Genomic DNA, 24,963 nt, shown 5'->3' with positions numbered 1-24,963 from the left:
TGAAGGACTTATAATGAAAAATGCTATCCATACTCAGAGAAAGATCTGAGTATGTCTGAATACAGATTGAAGCATATTTTTTTAAATTTTATTTTTCTTGAGAGTTTTTTTTTTTGGGGGGGTGACTATGTTTTCTTTCTCAACATGACTTTTATGAAATATTTTGCATAACTTCACATGTGTCTTCTTGGGCTGGGAGGGGGAAGAGAGGTGAGAGAAGAGGAGGGAGAAGGGGAGAGAATCTTGCGCTCAAAGTTTTTTTTTTTTAAGTTTAAAAATTGTTTTACTTCTAACTGGGGGAAAATAAAATATTAAAGAATAATTTTTAAAATCTAAGTATACTTCAGAGCCTTTGTTGGACAGCACTTACTCTTAGTTCACTGAGGTCAGGGACTGTCTTTTTTCATCTTTCTATCCCTAACACTTAGCACAATGTCTGGCACATAGTAAGTATTGATTGATTGGTTGATCTCTGCTACACTTACTATCCTATATTGCCTCACATTATAAGTAATTATGAATGTCTTATAATTGTTATTAATGATGAAAATAGGTAGCATTTATATAGCTTTATGTAGTTTTGTATGTAGCTTTACATATTATACTATTTATATATCTATTACATAAATAATTATGTGTAATTATATATTATCTTTATTATTTTAATTAGCTTTATTGTTTATATATTGTACCAATATATAATAATATATTGTAAATATATGTTGTAATATATTATAATCTATGGATGTGTAATATATTGACATGTTAATTTTATTAACATTTAATTATAAATATGTTACATAATTATATTTATTTATTTTTATTATAATATTTGTTTATAAAGTTTTATTTAGTTTTTATAAATTTATATAGCTTTAAAGTTTTCAAATTACTCTATAATTATCTCATTTGATCCTGACTACAACATTAAGAACACATAATCTGTGCCTGCCTCAGTTTCCTCATCTATAAAATATTAATATGGATAGGAAAATAATAGTACCTGTCTCCCATAGTTGAATAAGCATAAAATGAAATAATATTTATAAAGTGTTTTGCAAACTTTAAAGTACACTATAAATTCTAACTAATTGTTATTAAAGATGAGGAAACTAAAGCATAGAGATGGGTTATTTGCCCAAGGTCCTAGAAGTAGTAAATGTCCAAGGATGGATTTGAACTCAGATCTTCTTAACTCCAAGTCCAGCACTTCATTATGTCACCTAATCAACCCTTTTTTCCATACCATCTAAAATAATGACTTGAACAGAGAAACTGTTCATTGATATTGTAAAGGAATAAGCACTCAGGTAGAAAGAAGTGGTCAAACCTACCTTAAAACTCCCAGACCTAACATCCCAGCATGTGCACCTTTATGAATTAACGTTTAAAGTATTCAAGGAATGGTTTTCAAATGTCTTCAAGCAGCATGGAAAAGCATTGGGGCATTTCCCAATTTTTATTTCATTTGACAGACATGTCACCCGACACAAGGCAGTACCATAGCCACAAACTTTGTCTTCAAGGCCACTTCTTACTGTACAAAAGAAAAAGTTGTTTAGATCAATAGGCCCTGAGTCATGCTCTTGAGTTTCTAAAGTAGAATGTCAGTGATATCCGTCTTTAAGAACTGACAAACTAAACTACAAGTGTGCTGTAGAAGCTGATATATGAGTGTACACCACTTTGGGTAACTTGGATCTCCAATATGCTTCACCTCCTACTTTCAACCCAAAGGATCCTGTCACCTAAGAGAAGCTTTTCACACAATTGCACTCATTGCTACCTTAACATCTTAGGCTTTGGGAAGGATTATGGGTCTTGTAGTCCCTAACAGTCTGCCTACCTCTTACCTCAAATATTTTCTTTATTGGTGCTTAATCCCAAGCAGGAGCAGGGTCTACCCTCCACCATACACACCATTTTCATTCGTCTTTGGAGGAGATGTCTTGGTCAGCCAAAGGTTGAAGTGTGTATTTTCTTATTACAAACCTTCAAACTTATTAAACATTTGCATCTTGGATATCTTTCTAGTCACAGGATTATGAAATAGAGACAGATTTAGAGTTGAACAGAACCAATTAGAACACTAAAGACACTGAATCCAATATTACTCATCTGAAACAAGAAGAACCTAAGACACATGTATATCCTCAAGCTTACTCAGATTCACACAGGTAATAAGTGTTAAGGATATATTCGAAACAAGTACTTTCTAACTCAGCCTACTGAATCATCCAAGGATTCTTAGTTATCTTAAAAGGGAAACAAAGTATAATACGACTGAATGAAAAGGATGGTGCTGGATCTTCTCAGCATCCAGGACCACCACAATGCACCAGAAGTGTATTGAACATCGAGCCTCATTTTCCTCATCTGTAAAATGGACACTGGATTTTGTGGTCTCTAAAATCATTTCCAGCATTAAATCTAAGTCTCATCCTAGAGAGCTATGCTTCTTTCTTGGTAGAATTCTTCCATTCAAAGCAAAAATATCAGTGAAGTGGAGTCAACACACCTGGTTTTAAATATCAGCACTGACACAACTATAAAACTAGTTAGGGTTAGAATTAAAGTAGAATCTCAGCAACTAAGATTCTCTTCTTCAGCCTCATGGGCATGATAATATTTGCAATGTTGCAAGAAAAGTTTTTGATGAACAAAAATTGCTGGGGGAAATGTGATAATGTAGTCAACACCTCTTCTTATTTAGGCAAAAATAAAGTCTGCATTTCTAAATTAAGACAACTCTGAGATACCACTACACACTTGTCAGATTGGCTAAGATGACAGGAACAAATAATGATGAATGTTGGAGGGGATGTGGGAAAACTGGGACACTGATACATTGTTGGTGGAGTTGTGAAAGCATCCAGCCATTCTGGAGAGCAATTTGGAACTATGCCCAAAAAGTTATCAAACTGTGCATGCCCTTTGACCCAGCATTGCTGTTATTAGGATTATATCCCAAAGAAATACTAGGGAGCAGAAAGGGACCTGTATGTGCCAAAATGTTTGTGGCAGCTCTTTTTGTTGTAGCTAGAAACTGGAAGCTGAATGGATGTCCATCAATTGGAGAATGGTTGGGTAAATTATGGTATATGAAGGTTATGGAATATTATTGCTCTGTAAGAAATGACCAGCAGGAGGAATACAGAGAGGCCTGGAGAGACTTAAATCAACTGATGCTGAGTGAAATGAGCAGAACCAGAAGATCACTATACACTTCAACAACAATACTGTATGAGGATGTATTCTGATGGAAGTGGAAATCTTCAACATAAAGAAGATCCAACTCACTTCCAGTGGATCAATGATGGACAGAAATAACTACACCCAGGGAAGTGAATGTAAATTGTTAGCACTACTGTCTATCTACCCAGGTTACTTATACCTTCGGAAGCTAATAATTAATGTGCAACAAGAAAATGGTATTTACACACATGTATTGTATCTAGGTTATATTGTAACACATGTAAAATGTATGGGATTACCTGTCATGGGGGGGAGGGAGTGGAGGGAAGGAGGGGATAATTTGGAAAAATGAATAAAAAAAATTTTTTTTAAATATATATATACTAACAATATTACTGCTTAAGGACAACTTCTAGCAAATAAATTATTTTGACTATTCTAAGTATCTAAATTAAAAATAAAGAACAAATAAAGAAAAGATGCTATTTGCAAAAAAAAAAAAAAAAAAAAAGTCTGCATTTCTTTTCTATGCTTATAATCAACTTGCATAAAGTTTGTCTATGACCTGTTCTCAAAATAATAGTAATTTACAGGAAGGGAGTAACTTGGAGAGGGTTTGGATTCTGAATTAAATTCTCAAGAATATGGATAAGTTGTTGGAGTGTATATATAGCTGTATTTCTGAGGATAACGCAGAAGGAACCCCTAGCCTTCATTCAGTGCCAACTATGGCAGTAAGTCTAGCATTTTGCCATATTCCCTAACATTCCTTTTTTAGCATATATCTATTCCTCAAAAGAAATCTTCCCAGTAAGTCTGATGCTAACCCTAATGAACTGGCTAATACTGGTAAAGAGAGAACTTAAGTTAGACAAAGAACAACAAAAATAAATCAATAAATAAACAAACAAATAATGGGATTCAGTCTACCCTTGAAAGGTATTCTCATAATAGTATTGCCACAAGGGTACCTGGTGGAAAGAAAATTGTCAGAACTAAAGTGTGGTTAAATCTGCAAGAGCAAGCTTGTCATAATGCAGGAATCGCAATCCCAGAGTGAGAGCCAGAAATTGGTTTTTTGATACTATTGTTTGTAGGTTTTAAGGGGGAGTTGAGATCAAGGGTTTCCTGTAATGGATGATTTCAAGGAGACAAGGCAAATCCTCATCTTAGAATATGAAGAACAATAAACTTTCTGGATTGCTGGCTAGCACTGATCTCTGCATAAACAGAGGATAATAAAACAACTAGAAGGTCAATAGAGTAGACAGAGATATGACTGAGTCCATACCTTCCTAGGTAGAAGTAGGGGATTAGAAATATAGGAATAAGTAATAAATGTTTGAGGTGGGATTTGAATTCAAGTCTTCAAGGCTTAAAGGCTATTGTGTTCCCCACTATGTCACCTAGCTATCGAACTATAAGCAATTACTAAGCTCAATTGTTTCTGCAAATGAGAATTATTTTCATCCTTCTACTTATGCCCCTGATTCCATCTCCTCCTTTTTCCTTTAGGAGCCAGCCCTTTTTCTCTTATTCTCTAATATTTAATCTCTGCTTACTTTTCCCTGTTGCTTACAAATATAACCAAATTTCTCCCATCCTAGAGTTTGGATAGACTCTATTTAAAGGCAAGTCTGGGGGGGGGTGTGAATTTTTCTACCCTCACAGCTCATGAAAACCATCTGCTAAGGTATAGAGCAGGGGTTCTCAAACTATGGCCTGTGGGCCAGATGTGGCCAGCTGAGGACGTTTATGCAGCCAGCAGGGTTATGTATGGCAAATGGGCTGAGGGGTGAAGACAGAGTATGAGTTTTTGTTTTTACTATAGTCCGGCCCTCCAACAGTCTGAGGGACAGTGAACTGGCCCCCTATTTTAAAAGTTTGAGGACCACTGGTATAGAGAGTTTGCAATCTACTTATGAAAATTAATGTATTTTATTCTAAAGGTGCTTGTAGAGGGCTGAAACTCCAAAAAGGTATGCTTGAATCAGACAACCAAGCACTTAGGGCCAATTACTTATTTGATGTGAGACAATGACTCTATTAGTTCGTATTTGGATAAATGGCTGTTCTCACTGTTGGTGCTTGCTGAATGTTTGGTGTTAAGAATGTTTTGATGTTAAGAGACAAGGATTGTAGGGAGAGGGAGATAGGCAGAGTCACTTGGCAGCAAGACTAGGAAGAGAGAAGTTGGTGACTCCAGACTCCCCAATCTAGGATTCTGCTGGACTACTACTTTCACTTCTCCCCATAAAGACAAAAGACTTTAATTTATCCTGACTCTGGCTGACCCTAAAGCCCTCAGAGAGCTAGCCTATACTTTACAGGTGATAGGGAGCATGAAGCTTCTTGAGCAGGGGACTAATGCAAACATACCTATGCTTTAGCAATACTAAGTTTTGTTTGCCATCAAACAAGCATAAGTCCTTAAAAATACTATTATAAATACTCTAATATTAATATTGTATTATGTTGATTGTTATAGTATTATATATTGTATATGTAGTATGGATTATATTTGATATTAATAATGTAATACATTAGAAAAATCTATATACATTTGTTGCTTCCACTTTCTTAACTCCACTTTTTCACCTGTTGATATCTGAATTCTGCCCCCATCATTCAATTGGAACTGCTCTCTTCAAGGTTTCTGATCACCTCTTAATAGCCAAATTTATTTGTATTCTTTCTTCTTGACCTCGCTGAAGAATTCAACAATATTAATCACTCTTATCTTAAGGTTCTGTGGCACTGATCTCTAGTGGTATTCTTTCTTAATGTTTCACTTCTCTTTTATTGGATTATCATCTACATCCCACTTCCTGTTGATATCTTTAGATTTCTTGGATTCTGTTCCAGATTTTCTTCTTTTCTTTATCCTTACTTTATTCCTTTCCATGATCTCATCTACCCCTATGGGTCAACTATAACAATACTTTGTATAAGTTTTGTTTTTATTTAGGGAAGAGGCAGTATGTGTTATTTCCTCCCCATATGATGTGAGCTTCTTAAAAGTAGGAATTGATCCATTTTATCTTGTATTCCCGCTACTTTAGTATAGTGTCTGGCACAGAATAGATATTTAATAAATATATATTGTATGGATGAGTGAATGAATAGATGTTAAGTATAGTAGAAAAGAACTATGCTTCAAGTCAAAAGATCTTAGGAGCATGTTCCAAATTCAATACTTGGAAGTAGGAGAAGGAAGAAGAATAAAGCCTTTTTCTGGTCATCATTTTGAGAGAACATTTTGTGCATTTTCAGTTAAGTGGAAAATAACAGTGAAGTAATGAAGGCCATCCACTGAGAGAGGTATGATCTAAATTAGGGTTCTTCTTCCCATAGTTATACTTTGACAATGTCCATACAACACCAAAATTCCTAGCTAATTCAACCCAATCGATTAATTGACATTTATATCACATGTAGTGGTGTCAATCTCAAATAGAAATAGAGACCAAAAAGCCATACATAGGATTCTTGTGAGATATATATATTGCCTTAGAAAACCATATATCAACATTAACTATATCCTAATGTATTTTTATTTATTTTGTTACATATTTCTCAATTACATTTAATCAGGTTCAGGTTTGTACATGGCAGTGTTGTTGGCCACAAATAACCAGTTATGTCATAGAGTTGTTTTATTTTTTTCTCATTTGCTAGGTTGTCCCATACATATAGCTTCATTAGAACTCACTAATGTTTTTACCTGGTCAAATGGTTTGAAGGCAAGATCATTTTCAGGTTTATCTGAGTAACAAAGGATTAGTATGATAAGCATATGAATCATATTCAATATGATCTTTCTTATTGTGATTTTTTTTAGATTGTAGACTATATTCACAGACAACATCCTAACTGGGAGCTAGTAGATCCCATTTGCTGTTAATTTGTCTTACTTTAAAAATTCAAATTGGAGAATTACTTAAAAGATTTTAGATGTAAAAGCATTGTACTATATATTTTAAGATCTTTTCTTTATAAAAAGCATTTATTTAAAATTATACTTTTCCATAATACTAAGAAAAATGATAGTTGAAAATTATCAGAAGTAACAAGAAAGTATTTAATTAACTTTGCAGCACATATATAATATTTTTTTTAATTAACAAAACATTATGATTAGTAATGATTATTCTTATGATTAATGGGAAATTCAGTTTGCTTGTCACAAGATCCAATAAATTAGTACATATTCCTATGGGATTTTACAATATTCTAATAGAAAAGGTTAGTGCATCAAAATAGAATCTATGCATCATCCCAATTAATTTCATAGCCACTGTAGCAATATTTTCAAGTCATAATTGTTGAATAAGATTAAATCAGAAAAAAGCAATAATGGCCAAAGGCCTAGCAAACCCAAAAGATTCCAGACCAGAGGGCACATGATGTTAAAAAACACAATGTCAGATCCTACAAGGAAACTATATCTACTAGCAGCTAGTCAATATCTGAAACAACTTTTGGCAAGGAATAAGAGATTAAACTGGTAATAATTTAGGTGAGTTGGGTAAGACTCCCATCTCCTGTGGGCCTGGAAGAATAAAACATGATCTTAGTCTCAAACTTTTCCTCTTTATGTGTAGATATGTAGCACAATGGATAAAGCACTAGACCTGGAGTCTAAAGGGACAAGGAAAAATCTAAGTAAACTAATAATCTTTGGGAGATCAAAGGAGTCACATTCACTTCCTTGCTTATCTCATCATTCTTTCTGAATCTAATTGTCCTTGAATCACTCTTGGGGGTGGTTGTAGCCAACTTTAGAGAAGGGCAGAGATGAGGGTGGGGAAGCTCAGGCCAAATTTTTCCCATGTTACTTTCTGTTCTCAGCCCCCATGCCTAAGGAGATCATAAATTCACTACATTGGGTTCTTATATCCATCCCAAAATAGGTACACAAGTCTTTTGTGTTGATTAAAAGACAAGTACATCAGAGCAATGCAGTGGCTGGGTCCATCCTGCTGATCTCAAAGAGAATTGGAGACTGATTTAGAGATTAGTGGCCAAATTCATGAAGGAGATGAGGTGAGATCTGTCAAGACAGTTGTGAAAATTGAGTAAGGCTTCATCTACTTCAGAGTTGGAGTAGGCCTGAAGGTCTTTAAGCATTGGTTTAAGGACATACTTAAGTCCCTTTCCTGCTATACTCCTTATTTCAATCAAATATGGGCAACTATGTACTTATTGATCAAGTTCAATTTATTGGATAGTTCTGGTGTTTAGAATGTAAGACCCTCAGCCAATGAGGATGAGGGTCAGTGATGTGAGGGGTTAAGCCTACCCCAGAAGGTGTCTCCTTCCTTCTGTTGCCTGCTCGATGGGTGGGATGCCCAATCTCTTGAGAACATATAATAAACTTTGCTTTGCTTGTAGATATCTCTCCAGGTTTTTTTGTTTGTTTGTTTGTTTTTAATTAAATGGTGACCCCTCACCATTTCTGAGCCACACAGTTTTGGAGTCTCGTCCAGGATCACATGACTTGGTGAGTAGGCAAACTCTTGGGTGCTAGCAGGGTGGTGCCCTGCCCTGATTTAGTCAGCTCACGAGTGTCCAGGGGCTTCTCCTTGCTCCCCAAGGTAAAGTGGACCCAAAGTGGAGAAACTCAAGGCAAAATAAAGGGAGAAACTTCACAGTAAAAATTTCGACCGGTTCAGTGTGAGGACAGATCAGTCAAGCAATTTACTGTGCAGCAACCCAGAGATAAGTTTCCTGTGAGCCCCTTGAGTAGAGTTATAGACTCTGGAGGAATGCTCTGGACAGGATGGGATAGACCAGGACTTCTTGGGTGACTGCAGTAAATTGGCAACAATTGACATGTTTGGGCATTTTGGAATTTAGATTCCATCCAAATTCAATGGGTGTGGCCCAGTCCCAGCCAGCCCTCCCAGAGAGAAATGAGAAAAATAATCAGAAAATACCAGTAGATAGTCCTGTGGGAGATAATTGGAACAAACTGCCAAAATATAAAGGAAAAAGCAAGAAAAGATGATAAGGTATTGTTGTTTTGTCTGGGATGAGAAAGATATTGGTGGAGGCACTATTTGGCCTAAGTATGGCTCCCTTGAAGACTGGGTGTGCCAAAAACTAAATTTGTATGTTAATAGTAAAGAATCTGTTCATCCAGAGGAGGCAGTATATGCTGAACTATGGCTTTTCAGGGCTCCAATAATATTGACTAAGAATCAAAGTGAAAAGGGCATAAAGGAGGAAACTTTAAAGACACAGCAATGGAACCCATTGTTATCTTTCCCTCCTCCATACTTAGCCCTACCTCAGGAAGTCATGGCCTCTGGACCTGAAAGAGGAGAGGACTTAATTCCATCAGCCCCTCCAGTGACTCTCTGGGCATGGGAGGATTTAATTCAATTAACCCCACCCAGGCCTCCCCCTTCCCCCCTACCTCCCCAAAGGGTCATTTGCTTCTCTAAGGAAGGAATTGGAGCAAATTCAAAGAGATATCCAAAATTATCCTCTTCCAGAAACCAAAACTGACAATTACGAGAATTCAAAATGCAGTGCCAAAGGCACAGAACATGAAAAAGGCCTTTGGGGTGACTCAGGGGAAGGATGAGTCACCAGCCAAATATCTGAGTAGACTAAAGCTAGCATGAGGAAGTACTCTGGGTTTGACTCTGATAACACAGGAGTAGAAGATACCTTCAAATTGCACATTGTTGTTTAAAGTTAACTGATTTTCAAACAAAAGTACCAAAATGGCCAATGGGGATTAAATTGGTTTATAGATGGCTCTTCTAGAATGGTAGATGGGAAAAGGAAAAATGGGTTTGCTATTGTGGATGGAGATAAAACTTCCAATGTTACTAAGGGCAGTCTACCTGCCCATTGGTCAGCTCAAACTTGTGAATTATATGCCTTAAATCAAGGGTTGAAATTATTAAGGGACCAAGAAGGGACTATATACACTGATTCTAAATATGCCTGGGGTGTGGTGCATGTATTTAGAAGGATTTGGAAAGAAATAGAGTTTGTAAATAGTAAGGGTAAAGAACTAGTCCATCATACATTAGTCAGAGAGGTACTGGAAAACATTCTGGCTCCTAGCTATATAGCAGTAAAGGGACATCAGATGGGAAATTTTTTTGAGGCAAGGAAAAACTGATTAGCAAATGAGGAAGTCAAGGGAGCCGGAGACCAGGAGCTGGCTCCTATAATGGCCTTGATACCTGTACTATCCCCTAGTCTGCCCTCTCCCAGTTTTACCCAGAAGGAAAAAGAAAAGGCCTCAACTCTCGGAGCAGTTGAGAACTTGGAAGGGATGATGGCTCTTACCTGACAGCAGAGAAGTACTGACCAAAGCAAATATGAGACTGGTCTTTCAGCAACTGCACCAGGGCAGTCACTGGGATGTCCAAAACCTGTGTCATGCTGTACTGACAAGGCATGTTTCCCCTGGCCTATATTATATGGCCTGACAACTGGTGGATGGCTGTCTCATTTGTCGAAGGATTAACAAGGCTGCTTAATGCCAGGTCCCAAAATGGGGATGACCTCCAGGAATCAGACCTTTCCAAAGCATCCAGGTGGACTTCACTGAGATGCCACCAGTGAGTCGCTTCAAATACTTGCTGGCCATAGTGAACCATTTGACCTTATAGATGGAGGCATTTCCCTCAGCCCGGGCAACTGCCTTGACAGTAAGTAAAGTCTTATTAGAACAAATTGTTCCCAGATATGGAATAGTAGAAAGGATAGACTTTGATCACGGAACACAGTTTTTTGCCCAAATATTGCAGAATCTGATTAGGATCTTAGAAATCACTTGTGATCTCCACACCCCTTGGTATCCTCCTCCTTCTGGGAAAGTAGAAAGGATGAATCAAGAAATAAAACAGCAGCTGACTTAAGTTATCTTTAGAGACCCAACTACCTTGGACTAAATGCCTCCTCTCACTCTGGTCAGAATCAGAACCAAACTAGGTAGAGATATTGGGCTTTCACCTTGTGAATTATTGTATAGTCATACTTTCCAGGTTTATCATATGGGAAACTGGGACCCTATTTTAGGGACAAAAGATGTATTTCCTAAGAGATATGTTAAATCATTGGTACAATATTTTAAGAACTACAACAAAAGGGTTAATAGCTCAGACTCCTCCGCTAGGTTTCCCTGTTCATAGAAGTCAGGTTAAAGATTGAGTGTTGATCCGATTCTGGAAGGATGAGAAGTTGACTCCATGCTGGGACGGACTTTACCAGGTGATACTGACCTTAGACACTGCAATTCGGACCCAGGAACGAGGCTGGACACATCACACCAGAACAAAAGGACCTGTGGTACCACCTTTATCAGAGTGGACAGTTGAAGATAGGGAGACCTAAAATTACATTTTGAGGATGGGGCCTCCACTGAATAGGAACACTCTTCTTATTACCTCTTCACCTGTTTGGGAGCTGATATATTTCCCCCTAAGAATTTCATTTTGACCTCACAGTATACTCACCTACCTCTTTATTGGACAGGGATCTGTTATATTGCATTAATAAGGCCAATTTTTTTTCTTTCTTCCTGAACAGAGCATGTGCCAACCACCTGGGCTCAAGATGGAAGTTGGGGATATACAATCTAGAATCCTAATATATATATATATATATACATATATACATATGTGTGTGTGTGTGTATGTATGTATATATACATACACACACATATGTATATGTGTATATATATACATATATATGTGCATATGTATATATATATATGTGTATATATATATATATGTATATATAAAATGTTGAATAGGATAGACTTCAAGCAGTTGTAGAGATTATCATCAATCAGACAGCTAAGGCACTAGATCTGATTGATAACTAGAATAGTCCAAATCTCATTATCCAGAATGATTGGATTGGAAGGGAAAGCTGAAGGGTCTGTTAGATTGATGGTGCTAAAAGGGTGGGAGCCAGAGCCCAAGGAAGAGAGACAGGAGCCAGAAGGGGATAAGGAATTAGATAGGGAATGTGAAGTTATGTTACAAAAATTTGAAGAGATCTCAGTATACAAATAAGAGGGGGGACTGAAGGAGATGAGGTGAGATCTCTCAAGAGATTTGTGAAAATTGAGTAAGGCTTCATCTACTTCAGAGTTGGAGTAGGCCTGAAGGTCTTTGAGCATTGATTCAAGGGCATACTTAAGTCCCTTTCCTGCTATACTCCCTATTTCAATCAAATATGGGCAACTGTATACTTGTTGATCGAGTTCAGTTTCTTAGATAATTCTGGTGTTTAAAATGACACCCTCAGCCAATGAGAATGAGTCTTTGTGTTAGGGATTAAAGTGTTTATGCTGCCCCCAGAAGGTGCCTCCTCCCTTCCATTGCCTGCTCTCCAAGTGGGACACCCAATCTCTTGAGAACATATAATAAACTTTGCTTTGCTTCTAGAGATCTCTCCAGATTTTTTTTTTATTATTAAATAGTGACCCCTCACCATTTCTGAGTCACACAGTCAGGAGCACAGCAGATCCTGCGAAGTCAGTGGCATGGCTCTATCAGTTTGCAGCATTGTTGAAATTTGCTGCAGAGAGCGACAATATCTTCATTTATCTGACACATATTCGTACATCTCCCCTGGTAATGGTGACATTTCTCATCAAGCAATCCAGCTCCAACTATATAAGTGGAAGGAGTCACAAAAATTATTTCCCTAGTAAAACATTGCTGATTTTCTTATATAATTCCTGGACCCGGTTCCTGAATAATTGCTGGCTGCTCAGCCCAGCCCTGACCTTCATGAGAAGAGAACAAGACAATACTGTTTCCCTAATGTCATTCCTTCCACATCAAGAGGTATTCAGACAATCAGCTTAGGCTTGAATTCTAACAAATAGGAATACCATATAGGGCATCATCAAAGCAAACAGCTTTTTCTAAATATTCATCTACAGATTTATCTGGTTTCCCTATGTCTAGAGTGCATAGACATGGATTGTCTGCCTCAAAGAATACCTGCTTTCTTTCAAAGTTCAAGTACCACTTTCCATAAGGATCTTTTCCTGATCTGCACCCTCTCTCCTAATTGTTAGTATTCTCTCCTAACATTATCTTGTATTCATTTTATATATGTAGGAGTATATATATATATATATATATATATATATATATATATATATATATATATATATATATATATATAATTACATATATATACTCCTATTATCTCCCCTTTTTGAGGACAGAACTGTTTTGCTTTTGACCAGATTGTTGCAGTTAGCATAGTGCCTGGTACATAATGTTTATTTATAATTGCTAAATTATAGCTACTGAGGATATGAGAAAGGATATTCTGTAAATATATAAGTTTCAGGCTTTCAAACTGCTCCCAGACTATATCACCAGGGCTGAGATTGGCTTCAGAAATTCAATGGGAGGAGGGAGGAAGTTGCAGAGGGGAGAGGGATGAAATTCACAGAATATTCTCTTTGATATATTTTATTCCTTTCTTATTTTTCCTTCCCTTTATCTCATCTCTCTCTTCTAGGTCATCTTTCTTACTGCCTATTAATTACTGAACCTTTAATATGTTTTTAGGTCACTTCCCTTTTCCCACATCAAGAGGTGTGAAAACTGAAGTTTGGGGAGCAGATATAACTTTCCCAATACCCTATGTATGTGACAATCTGAGTCACAAAAACTACCATTATTTAACATAATGTATTTCAAAGTATAAATCTCCAAGAAATATATGACATTATTTCTGTTAATAGCTGTCCCTGTGGTTCCAAGGACCTGTCTAGTCATTTATGATTTTACACTGATGGAAGTGCTTTCTCTCACAAGAGAATAACCCAAATTTCTCCAGTCTATATCTGACCTATTCCTACAGAAAGATACATTTTACCTGAGTTAGCTTGAGTCAAAAAGAAGAAAACAGCAAAGAGAAAAGGAAGGGTCCTCATGGCAGAAATCTCCAGAAGAAGATCAACAGATATCAGAGTACTCCATGAAACCAAGCACCCTTATATATACTTCTTTCTGGGCCAGGAAGTCTTTTTGATCAATGAAGCTTGCAGGGATAAAAGCCCTTCCATGGTCTAATGAATTGTGTCAACGGTAGAAGGTGAGTCATCATCTTTCACTACTGCTCTCTGTGGGTGTCATTCAGAACACTGCTCTGGAGACCTTCCTTTTCTCTAATTCTGATGCAGGGCACAGGAGAAGTGGCTTTGTTCCTTTAATTGGATACCAAGAGTAGATCTCCCTAGAAGTAAAAAAAAAAAAAAAAAAAAAAAAGTCTAACAAACTGTGAAAATAAAACAGCTTAAGATGATAAGATAAAATGCAGCTCCTTTAGATTCCAAAGTGAGGAACTATGAGTACATGATATTAAACATCTTATCTCTCAAATGATGTGTTTTTTCTTTTTTTTACTAAACTCCTTTTTTCTCCTCTTTTCTCTTCATTTTATATTTTATGTCTTCCACAAGCTTCTGAATCTAGAAAACACAAAATGTAATCACAGAGCAAAGGAAAGATTACAAGCTGTTGAACCAATTGCAAAAATTAAAGTCATGCTCATAAGCCCTTTTTAGATTGTGAACAAGCTTTTGTCTTTATTGAATTGGAAGGGATTCTCTGTAATGTTTCCCCTAAGTTGCATTTACGTTCACAGGTTGGGAATGTCTGCTACTTACTTTCAAGGTCTTAAAAAATATTTCTACAGATACATACTCTTAAACAATGAACAAACTCCATTAGTGAGTTTCCTCTTAACAGTCAGCCAGTAGGGGAAAAAAATTACTTCAAAGCAAATGCATTTACTAAAAGGGCATAATAAAAGCAATTTCTCCACAATTCCTCTAAACACTTAAACCTTGAAACACTTTCAACAAATATATACAGAATTCATGAGAAAGGTGAACATATGTGGGTAAGGCAATTCATACCTCTGGTACTAAAAGACCTGTTTTCTTTTCTCTCCTGAAAGAATTATCACATTTCTGAGGTCCCAGATTATTTTCCTCTCCAAAATTCAATTTTTAAATGCCAGTCAGTTGAATATTTGCTTATTTGTTTACTTATTTACTTTTTTTTTTTCTTGCTGAGGCAATTGGGGTTAAATGACTTGGCCAGGGTCACGCAACTAGGAAGTGTTGAGGGCAGATTTGAACTCAGGTTCTCCTGACTTCAGGAGCTGGTGCTCTATTCATTGCACCACCTAGCTGCCCCCAATTATTTATTTTGAATGAACAGTTGTCCTTCACTTCTGTTGCCAGAGATAACAATTCTTAAAAGTGCCATTAGATTTGTAATCAGATTTGGCAATTTGATGAGAGAGGTTTTAGTTGAAAAAGGAGAGCAGAAGCCAGACTTTAGAGAGTAAAAAAGAGAATAATATGAAAGGAATGAAGGTACTGATTATAAGAAGGCTTTCTCTAAAAGTGTATATACAAAAGAGAGAACATATGAGAAAACAACTAATGAGAATGGACAGATTGAGAGGGTTTTTTGAGAATTTGGGAGACAGAGGCATATTTGTAGACAGTAGAGAATCAGATCTTATATGGGGTGAGATGGAAGAAAAATAAAGGAGTGGGGATGATAGTGTATCAGTTTTTTTGGAGAAGACTGATCCAAGGGTAGAATTTCACCACTTGTGCCTATAGAGGGATTTGCTTTGATGAGGAAAAGTATTGTCATTGCATTTGAGTAGGGGCAAAGCAGGAAATAGTGCAAAAGATGTCTGGCTTATATAAATTGAGGAGAAAGAGAGAAAATGGGAGTTCTCAGAAAACAGCTTAATTTTCTTTAATGAGGCAAAACTCTCAGCTGAGAGGATGGGAAGAGAGAGAACTATGTGAGGATTTGAGGAGAGATGAAAAAGTTTGAAAATGCAGCTATGGTGATTCAATTAGGGATGTGTAAATAGATTTCATTACTTCAGTAGGGGCCCACAGAAATTTCTAAGGGATCCAGTCAACACATTTTTATTTTCTCCAACTTTGTTTAACAAAAGGTGAGTGAATAAGAAAGCAGAGAATATTGCAGTCCTCTAGTATCAAAGAAGAATTAGGGGAGAAGAAAAAGTATGTCAGCTAGGCACTGAACTTTAAGGAAAGGTGAATAATGTGGAAAGCTGATAAACAACAGCCGCCAGAATTTTAATTGAATTGTATATATGACTTGAGTGAATCTCAAAAGAGGAAAGATTGCTGAGTGATGATGGTACAGGAACTGCTTGAAAGTGACAACAGAGAGTAGGGTCTAGAATGAGTATTTCCTTCTCTCATACTACACTCATTATAAACAAACAAAAATATACTGATGTAGTAAAAGGATTCATTCTCATTGTTCCTTTTGGCCATTTCCAGATATTCCCCCTTTCACCATAGCTCAGCAGCCTTCCTGGAGATCCACTCTATTTAGATTTATCACCCCATCTTGATGCTAGGGTCAATTATTAACCACTTAGCATGCCCCCAAGTTATTCTCTTTCCTCAAAAAGTTCTTTATCTCTTCTCTAAAGTAACTCCTGCATATACATATACACACTCATATATGTGGGTGTCTATATATGTATGTATCTTTGTGTATACATATACATGTATTATATATAAGTATATATAAGTACATATATAAATACATAATTATGCACATTAATGTCTCTTCAAACATGCTGACTTCCCAGGTCATCATCTTCCCCAACTTCTACAAACTGCATCATCCTTCTAGTTTGTTTGCACACAAGATGTCATGCTCCTGATATCATTATCTATAATATGCATAATTACATCCCTACAATACAAAATTCAAACAACTCTGGGTAAAATCTCTAGTCTCTCCATCTTTTCCTTTGTTTCACCCTCTCATAAACCTATTCATCATCCTCAATCCCAATCTCCAGTCAATTTTCCCTTTCTGATTTACCAGTCCATCAATGTTGCTCTCACATTTCTTTTAAGTTCCCATGAAGTGGGTTGTGATCCCTTTAAGAAACAAGTCCTTTCAGATTGATTTATTCCTTTCTGATTCCCAACCCCTCCTAGCTGATGCAGTATCAATTTAAGGAGCTAGGGCCTTTGATTCACAAATCCTGGTCAAAAGCACTCCTTTAAATTTCAACAGGAGATCCAGGCTCTCCCAGCTCCCATTGGCTCTGAGCCAACTTGGGACTCCACCCACAGACCCCTTTAGTTAAATCCCTCATTATAAAAGAGTCAAGCTGGAATCCTCTCTTTGCAGAGGTTCCAAACATGCCAGCCTTACACCTGGCATATCAAGAGTCTCTGCCCACTGGAATACTGTTTTCTAGTGCCAACCTCTCTTTACCTAACATCTTTTACTAACTAGATTTGAACCTTACTTCCAATCCCCATAATAAACCTCTTTTATCGATCTAGGTTTTCTGGTCTGTAAATTCCTTTACAGGGGACTCTTGTGTCACCACTAGACCTCATTTAATTCTTTATCCTTGCACTGAATCCTGAGGGATTGCAGGGGAGCTCCATTTGAGTCCCTGAACCCCAAACCTGCCACTAAACCTCAAGTTTATTTGGGTACCCCAAATCTTATCCCATCATTTGGTTCCCTGACCAAATCCCCAAAACCTAGACATAATTTGGTGACCAAACAGAACCTCAACCTTTTCAGTGCACTCAGAACCAATCTAGGTTTTGAGCTGTTTGTGCAGTATTCTTTCAGGAAGAATATCTGCATTCCTTCTTTCGTCTCACCCTATCTCTAAAGGTAGTGAGCACCCATACCAGGTCTGGGCTTTGGGCAGTTTTCTCCCTTGAAAAGTATTTGCATTTCAGGCAAAAAGGCCTCTTTTTGTCACACTCTATTTTTAGAGATAGCAGGACCTTCCTTTACATCTCAAGGCATTTCTAATCTTTTTTTTTTTTTTTTTTTTTTTTTAATCTCTCACCAAAAAGCCCTGCACTCAGGCACTTCAAGACACAAGAGGAAGTGTCTCTTTAATACCTCCCAAGACCAAGGAGACACATGGCTGTTCTAGGGAACCCATCCCTCTTGGGAGTCCCAAACCAGCATTTTTTTTGATCTGTAACTGCAAAAATTTAAGAGGAGCCGTGGTTGGGCCCCTCTCCCACTCTACTGTTAAATACAATGGAGTCTTTAATGGTCAGGCTGTAGATGCGAGGAGAAAGATCACTGAACTGGGGTGAGCTTAGAGATACATCTCTACCTATGGCTGCTACTCCCTGAATAGTGGTAAGTGGTCTCTCCTTGTCTTGCTCTCCCAGCAAGATTTGGGGTCTTAGATGAGCTACCCCACCCTCAAGTTCCAGTGTGGAATTGCCAGATCAGCCCTTGCCATTCAGGATACACCAGATATGATGGGATCTCTTTCTCTCCCACCCTCACTCTGATCTTTCCTCCCCCTCCCCCATGGAGTGAGGATATCACAGAATTCAAGGCCTTTTTCAGACCTCTCCCATATGGCTTGGCAACATGACATTTAAATGCTCCTATCCTGTCCCCTTCTTGAGGTTCTATACAGTGGGGAGTTTGAGGACTCAATCTAAATCTTCTCAAATCTCTGGAAAAGTTTCCCATCAACTTTTAAAAGGGAACTTTGTTGGCATTCTGGACAACCAGGCCATGCCCCTCCCAGACCTTTTACCTGGCTCTTAAGCCACAGCTTCCAGCCCTCAGAAAGCATGCTTGTCCCATACATTATAAATCTTGTCCCATACATTTTTTTTGGAGTTTTTTTTTTAATTTAATTTTTATTTTATTTTATAATTATAACTTTTTTTGACAGTTCATATGCATGGGTAATTTTTTGCAACATTATCCTTTGCACTTACTTCTGTTCAGATTTTTTCCCTTCCTCCCCCAACCCCCTCCCCCAGATGGCAGGCAGTCTTATACATGTTAAATATATTACAATATATTCTAGATACAATATATGTGTGTAGAACCGAATTTCTTGTTGCACAGGAAGAATTGGATTCAGAAGGTAAAAATAACAGTTTACACTCATTTCCCAGTGTTCCTTTTCTGGATGTAGCTGATTCTGTCCATCATTGATCAATTGGAATTGGATTAGCTCTTCTCTATGTTGAAGATATCCACTTCCATCAGAATACATCCTCGTACAGTATCATTGTTGAAGTGTATAATGATCTTCTGGTTCTGCTCGTTTCACTTAGCATCAGTTGATGTAAGTGTCTCCAAGCCTCTCTGTATTTCTCCTATTGGTCATTTCTTACAGAACAATAATATTCCATAACATTCATATACCATAATTTACCCAACCATTCTCCAATTGATGGACATCCATTCATCTTCCAGCTTCTAGCCACTATGAAAAGGGCAGCACAAACATTTTGGCACATACAGGTCCCTTTCCCTTCTTTAGTATTTCCTTGGGATATAAGCCCAGTAGTAGCACTGCTGGATCAAAGGGTATGCACAGTTGGATAACTTTTTGTGCATAATTCCAGATTTCTCTCCAGAGTGGTTGGATTCTTTCACAACTCCACCAACAATGCATCAGTGTCCCAGTTTTCCCACAGTCCCTCCAACATTTATCGTTATTTGTTCCTGTCATTTTAGCCAATCTGACAGGTGTGTAATGATATCTCAGAGTTGTCTTAATTTGCATTTCTCTGATCAATAGTGATTTGGAACACTCTTTCATATGAGCAGAAATAGTTTTAATTTCATCATCTGAAAATTGTCTATTCATATCCTTTGACCATTTATCAATTGGAGAATGGCTTGATTTCTTATAAATTAAAGTCAATTCTCTGTATATTTTGGAGATGAGGCCTTTATCAGAACCTTTAACTGTAAAAATGTTTTCCCAATTTGTTACTTCCCTTCTAATCTTGTTTGCATTAGTTTTGTTTGTGCAGAAACTTTTTAATTTGGTGTAATCAAAATGTTCTATTTTGTGATCAATAATGGTCTCTAGTTCTCCCTTGGACACAGACTCCTTCCTCCTCCACAAGTCTGAGAAGTAAACCATCCCATGTTCCTCCAATTTATTTATGATTTCGTTCTTTATGCCTAAATCTTGGACCCATCTTGATCTTATCTTAGTATGTGGTGTTAAATGTGGGTCCATGCCTAGTTTCTGCCATACTAATTTCCAGTTTTCCCAGCAGTTTTTGTCAAATAATGAATTCTTATCCCAAAATTTGGGATCTTTGGGTTTGTCAAACACTAGATTGCTATTTTTATTCACTATCTTGCCCTGTGAACCTAACCTATGCCACTGATCAACTAGTCTATTTCTTAGCCAATACCAAATGGTTTTGGTGACTGTTGCTTTATAATACAGTTCTAGATCAGGTACAGCTAGACCACCTTCACTTAATTTTTTTTTCATTACTTCCCTTGAAATTCTCGACCTTTTGTTGTTCCATATGAATTCTGTTGTTATTTTTTCTAGGTTATTAAAATAGTTTCTTGGAAGTCTGATTGGTATAGCACTAAATAAACAGATTAGTTTAGAGGGTATTGTCATCTTAATTATATTCGCTCGGCCTATCCAAGAGCACTGAATGTCTTTCCAATTATTTAAATCTGACTTTATTTTTGTGGCAAGTGTTTTGTAATTTTGCTCATATAATTCCTGACTCTCCTTTGGTAGATATATTCCCAAATATTTTATACTATCGACCATTATTTTGAATGGAATTTCTCTTTGTATCTCTTGCTGTTGGATTGTGTTGGTAATGTATAAAAATGCTGAGGATTTATGTGGATTTATTTTGTATCCTGCAACTTTGCTAAAATTCTGAATTATTTCTAATGTCCCATACATTTTAAAACAGGACTCGGTTTCCCTGATTTGATCATCCTGCATTAGAGCAATGCCTCCTGTCACAGTCTTTTAACTGTAGGAGCCTCAAAATTATGTTTTTGCACACTCATGAGGCTGTCTACAAAGACTGGGATTTTCAAACTGCTCTCATTTTTTTTCCTGGCCTCAGGGCACTTAAACTTTTCTCAGCTGCTCTTGGAGAGATGAATAGCGTAGCTAAACCAGGCTCACTCACTTGCTCTCTATCTCTCTCTCATTTTCCTACCTAACATTACAGGTGGGAACTTTTCGCTCCTAACTCCTAATTTTCTCAGACCCAAAACATTTTGCTCTTAACACATTCTCTCCTATTTTTTTTTTCTGGATTTGCATTCTATGCCCCTACCAACAATTAAAGGTTTCTTTTCTATGCTCCAACCTTGGCCAGGTTGCAGCTTCAAGAAAAACCTTTGGAATGATGGCTGGGGAATAAAATTCAAAATCAAGGCAAATTAAATTGTTAAGAGAGTGAAGATAGCTTCTTTCTTTCTTTTCTCCTCTCATTCCCCTGATTGCAGCAGGAAATGAGTTAATGGTAGAAACTGAAGCTATTTTCAAAACTCAACTTCAATTCGGTGAACACCTTTAAGGAAAGAGATCTGTCTTTCCTGTTGTCTTTTTCTCAAGTTCTCTCTAGACTTATTCTCTGTTCTATACTTGATCCCTGACAAATTCTCCCTTGCTCTGTTGTGTCACAATTTTACCTCAGTTTCTCAAGGAACCCAGAGACTATAGAATATGAATATGAATACTGTCTAGAGTTAGGTGAAGAGCTATTGAATGGAGAACAAAGAAATGCCATACCCATTCCTACTACACCTCTCCTTAGCAATGCACAGCAGGGGTCCAACTGGCCCCCCAGCATCCTGCTCCCTGATAGGAATTTGGGGTCTGGCCCTGTTTCCCCTTTTATCCCAGGACATTCTGAACACCTCAGGGGCCGGTAAGCTGGGTAGTTAATGCTGGTACTTTGTACTCCCTCTGACCTCTTTCACCCCTCCCCCATAAGAGTGGGGATAGTAGGAGGGAAGGCTTAAAATCTTTGCTTATTGAGGAACCAACTCTATTATTTTTAAAGAAAAGCAGCACAGTTAAAAGATTTCTAAGAGCTTAAACTGCATTCTTATCTTGCTAGATATCAAGGTCTGGGGTCTACCCAGACTTCTTAGTCCACACCCTTAATCCCAACCCAAAGAGAAATTAACTTTCCTAGAAATTAAGAGTGAAAGGGCTAAACTCTAGTGTACTTAACACCTTTTACTAATCTTTTGCTCCCAGCATTTTCTCCTATTTCTCTTTGATAGTTAGATAGGACATCAACATTCTTACAGGCAGCCTACAGAAGGGACCTGATGCATTTCCCGTTCCTGAATGTCGCCATCTCCACCTGGATGACACCCCACTTTTAATCTGCTCCTTAGATCTGTTTTCTCTAGGCTTTAAACTTTGGATTCTCAACTGCCTTTCAGCCTGGAGAACATGGGATGACTGACTGGAGACAACTGACTGGGACAAACACCCCTTAGATGCCCTGCTGCCATCCCCCAAACCCCACACCTCATGCCTCATCTCCTGGCATGAACGCCCAAATCTCTATGACCCTTGCCAGCTCAAAGCAGTTAAGAGGAGATCATTGCCCCTTTTATCCAACATGCATTGAGGGGGGGAATGAAGAGGGGACCCTGGAACTTGGAAAATCCTTGAAGGAGAAAATCTTCAATTCTGCCTCAATAAGAGTCTCTGCTCCAAGTCATTTTGTTCTCTTAAATGAATTTAAGTTTTAACTGCTTGAGGGGGGAATGAAGCTGGTTGTGGTCCCTTTAAGAAACTAATCTTTTCACAGATTGATTTATTCCTTTGATTCCCTCCTAGCTGATGCACTATCAATTCAAGAAGCTAGGATCCCTAGAAAGGAGCTAGAGATTCTAAGAAGCAGAGATGAGGAAGAAGAGAATTCCAGAAATGGAGATATCCTATGAAAAATCATAGGAACAGAAGATGCAGTGCCACGTTTGGGGACCCGAAAGGAGGATAGAGTCTTGCTATAACAGAGAGTATGTTAGAAAAATTAATGTCTACTTGATCTTTAGCAAAAGGAACTAGTGCTGAAAAGGTAGACTAGAAAGTAATTCCCCCAATAGATAAGTGATCAACAAATATGAAAAGATCAAGGGAAGAATGTGAGCTATCACAATCAGATTTTTTTTTAATGTTCCAAATTCCTAATTAGTATAAAGCAAGTTGGCACAACACTAATGTTGCATCTCACACTCATCAGATTGTCAAATATGACAGAAAATAAAAATTATAAGTGCTAGAAAAAGTGGTGAATAGATAGGCATGCTAAAGCACTGTTATTGTAGCTCTGTATTGATCCAACCATTCTGCAAAGTAATTTAGAATTATACATCCAAAGTCACTAAATCATGCATAGCTTTTGACCAGATGTAATCCTATATCCCAAAGAAGTCAAAGGCAGATGGAAAAAACACATTATAAAAATATTAATAGCAATAAGTGAGTAGGCAGATATGGCACCAGACCTGCAGTCTCAAAATCCAGCCTCAGATACTTGATAGTTATGTGACTTTGGGAAAGTCACTTAATTTCTGTATGCCTCCTCCTGTATAAAATGAGGATAATAACACCCATCTGCCATGGATATTTGTGAGTATAAAATGAGATAAACATTATAAAGCACTTAGCACAGTGCCTGGTACATAATGTACATTGTATAAATATTGTCTACTATTCTTATCATCATCATCATTATTAGCAGCAGTATACATTTTGTTATAAACAAAATGGATGTCTGTAATGTTCGGGCTAGCTTTCTGTCGTAGTCTTGATTATATCATTATAGCATACTAGATATATGTGAACTAGATAATCTTTATCTCATCAATTCCACTGAGTTAATACTTTATTTCAAGTATACATCTCCAGAGTTCAGGCCTCTAGATCTCCTGCTTTCTTTTGTTTTAGAACACAGGTGGTCAAGCCCTCCCTGACTTCTCAGGAAGAGATGTGAGAATACCAAAAAAAAGAAAGTGATCATACCCTCCCCGACTTCACAGGAAGGGAGGTGAAAGCACAAACAAAAAAAGGGAGTGATTCCACCCTCCCTGCCTTCTCAGGAAGGTGAGAACACCAAACCAGATATTGTTAGCAGGTTTCCTCTGGGCTGAAGGGTCTTACTTAAAACAGATATACCTAAATCCATCAGCACGGGAAGTATTACACAAGCACATAGTAATATAACACAGGCTGGTAATGATGTAACAAACAATATGAATCAACATGAGGAATTATACATGTCCATAAGTCATAGAAGGAGGGTATATAAATAACAATCACACATACACCTCCTTCAGCAGCCAAATCCAAAATCAATCTATTGTCCATTACTTAAGTATCAGGGAATCCAATGATTGATGTAAGTTTTGAAAGCCTGCAACAGTCTCATCTTGTGTCAGGGAATCCAATGATTCCTGCAGATTTTGAAGTCCTGTAGTAGTCTCATCAACAATTTTTGATGTTCATAAGTCAATTGCCATATTCATAGGGTTAACAGCCTTGCTCTTTCAGTGGTGCCTGTAGTCACAAATGGAACCATCCATTCACCACTTTCTGGATCTCTCTACATCATCCACTATCTTTAGATAATGGAGCTGCTCACACTGGACACTTCCCTTCCAGCAGATGATAAAACCTGTCTGCCGGAGCCAGTGCATCTTTATCAAAAATCAAAAAATTAATAGTATAGAGAACTAAATTTAGAAGTTCTCTAGGGTTGCCTGTGGCTCCCCCTTTCTTTTGTTTTTGGAGGAGCACCTTGAAGTTTCTCTTCTCTACTATTGCCTGTATTTGAGGATTAAAGGGTGTGCCAGTGGTGTATAAAACCTTATACTGTGCACAAAAGTGTGCAAAATGTTTAGAAGTATATGCAGGTCC

At 37.4% G+C, this 24,963-nt stretch overlaps 2 protein-coding genes across 2 annotated transcripts; both read right to left on the bottom strand.

The window, feature by feature from the left end:
- Positions 1–1,373: 1,373 nt before the first annotated feature.
- On the bottom strand, positions 1,374–10,810 carry LOC141552694 (beta-defensin 104A-like). The gene is made up of 2 exons (XM_074284730.1): positions 10,741–10,810; positions 1,374–1,537 (listed from the first exon to the last, which is right to left on the bottom strand). Exons 1-2 carry the CDS (start codon positions 10,808–10,810, stop codon positions 1,374–1,376), a joined length of 234 nt encoding a protein of 77 aa, XP_074140831.1.
- A 1,867-nt stretch (positions 10,811–12,677) lies between these two features.
- LOC141553320 (beta-defensin 106A-like) lies at positions 12,678–14,142 on the bottom strand. The gene is made up of 2 exons (XM_074285052.1): positions 14,074–14,142; positions 12,678–12,844 (listed from the first exon to the last, which is right to left on the bottom strand). The coding sequence occupies exons 1-2, from the start codon at positions 14,129–14,131 to the stop codon at positions 12,708–12,710; spliced, it is 195 nt and encodes a 64-aa protein (XP_074141153.1). The 5' UTR covers positions 14,132–14,142; the 3' UTR covers positions 12,678–12,707.
- Positions 14,143–24,963: the final 10,821 nt, after the last annotated feature.

This window comes from Sminthopsis crassicaudata, chromosome 2 (genome assembly GCF_048593235.1).
Source record: "Sminthopsis crassicaudata isolate SCR6 chromosome 2, ASM4859323v1, whole genome shotgun sequence".
Taxonomy (NCBI): domain Eukaryota; kingdom Metazoa; phylum Chordata; class Mammalia; order Dasyuromorphia; family Dasyuridae; genus Sminthopsis; species Sminthopsis crassicaudata.
Note: the sequence above shows the minus strand (reverse complement) of the source record. Positions and strands in the feature narration are given on the sequence as shown.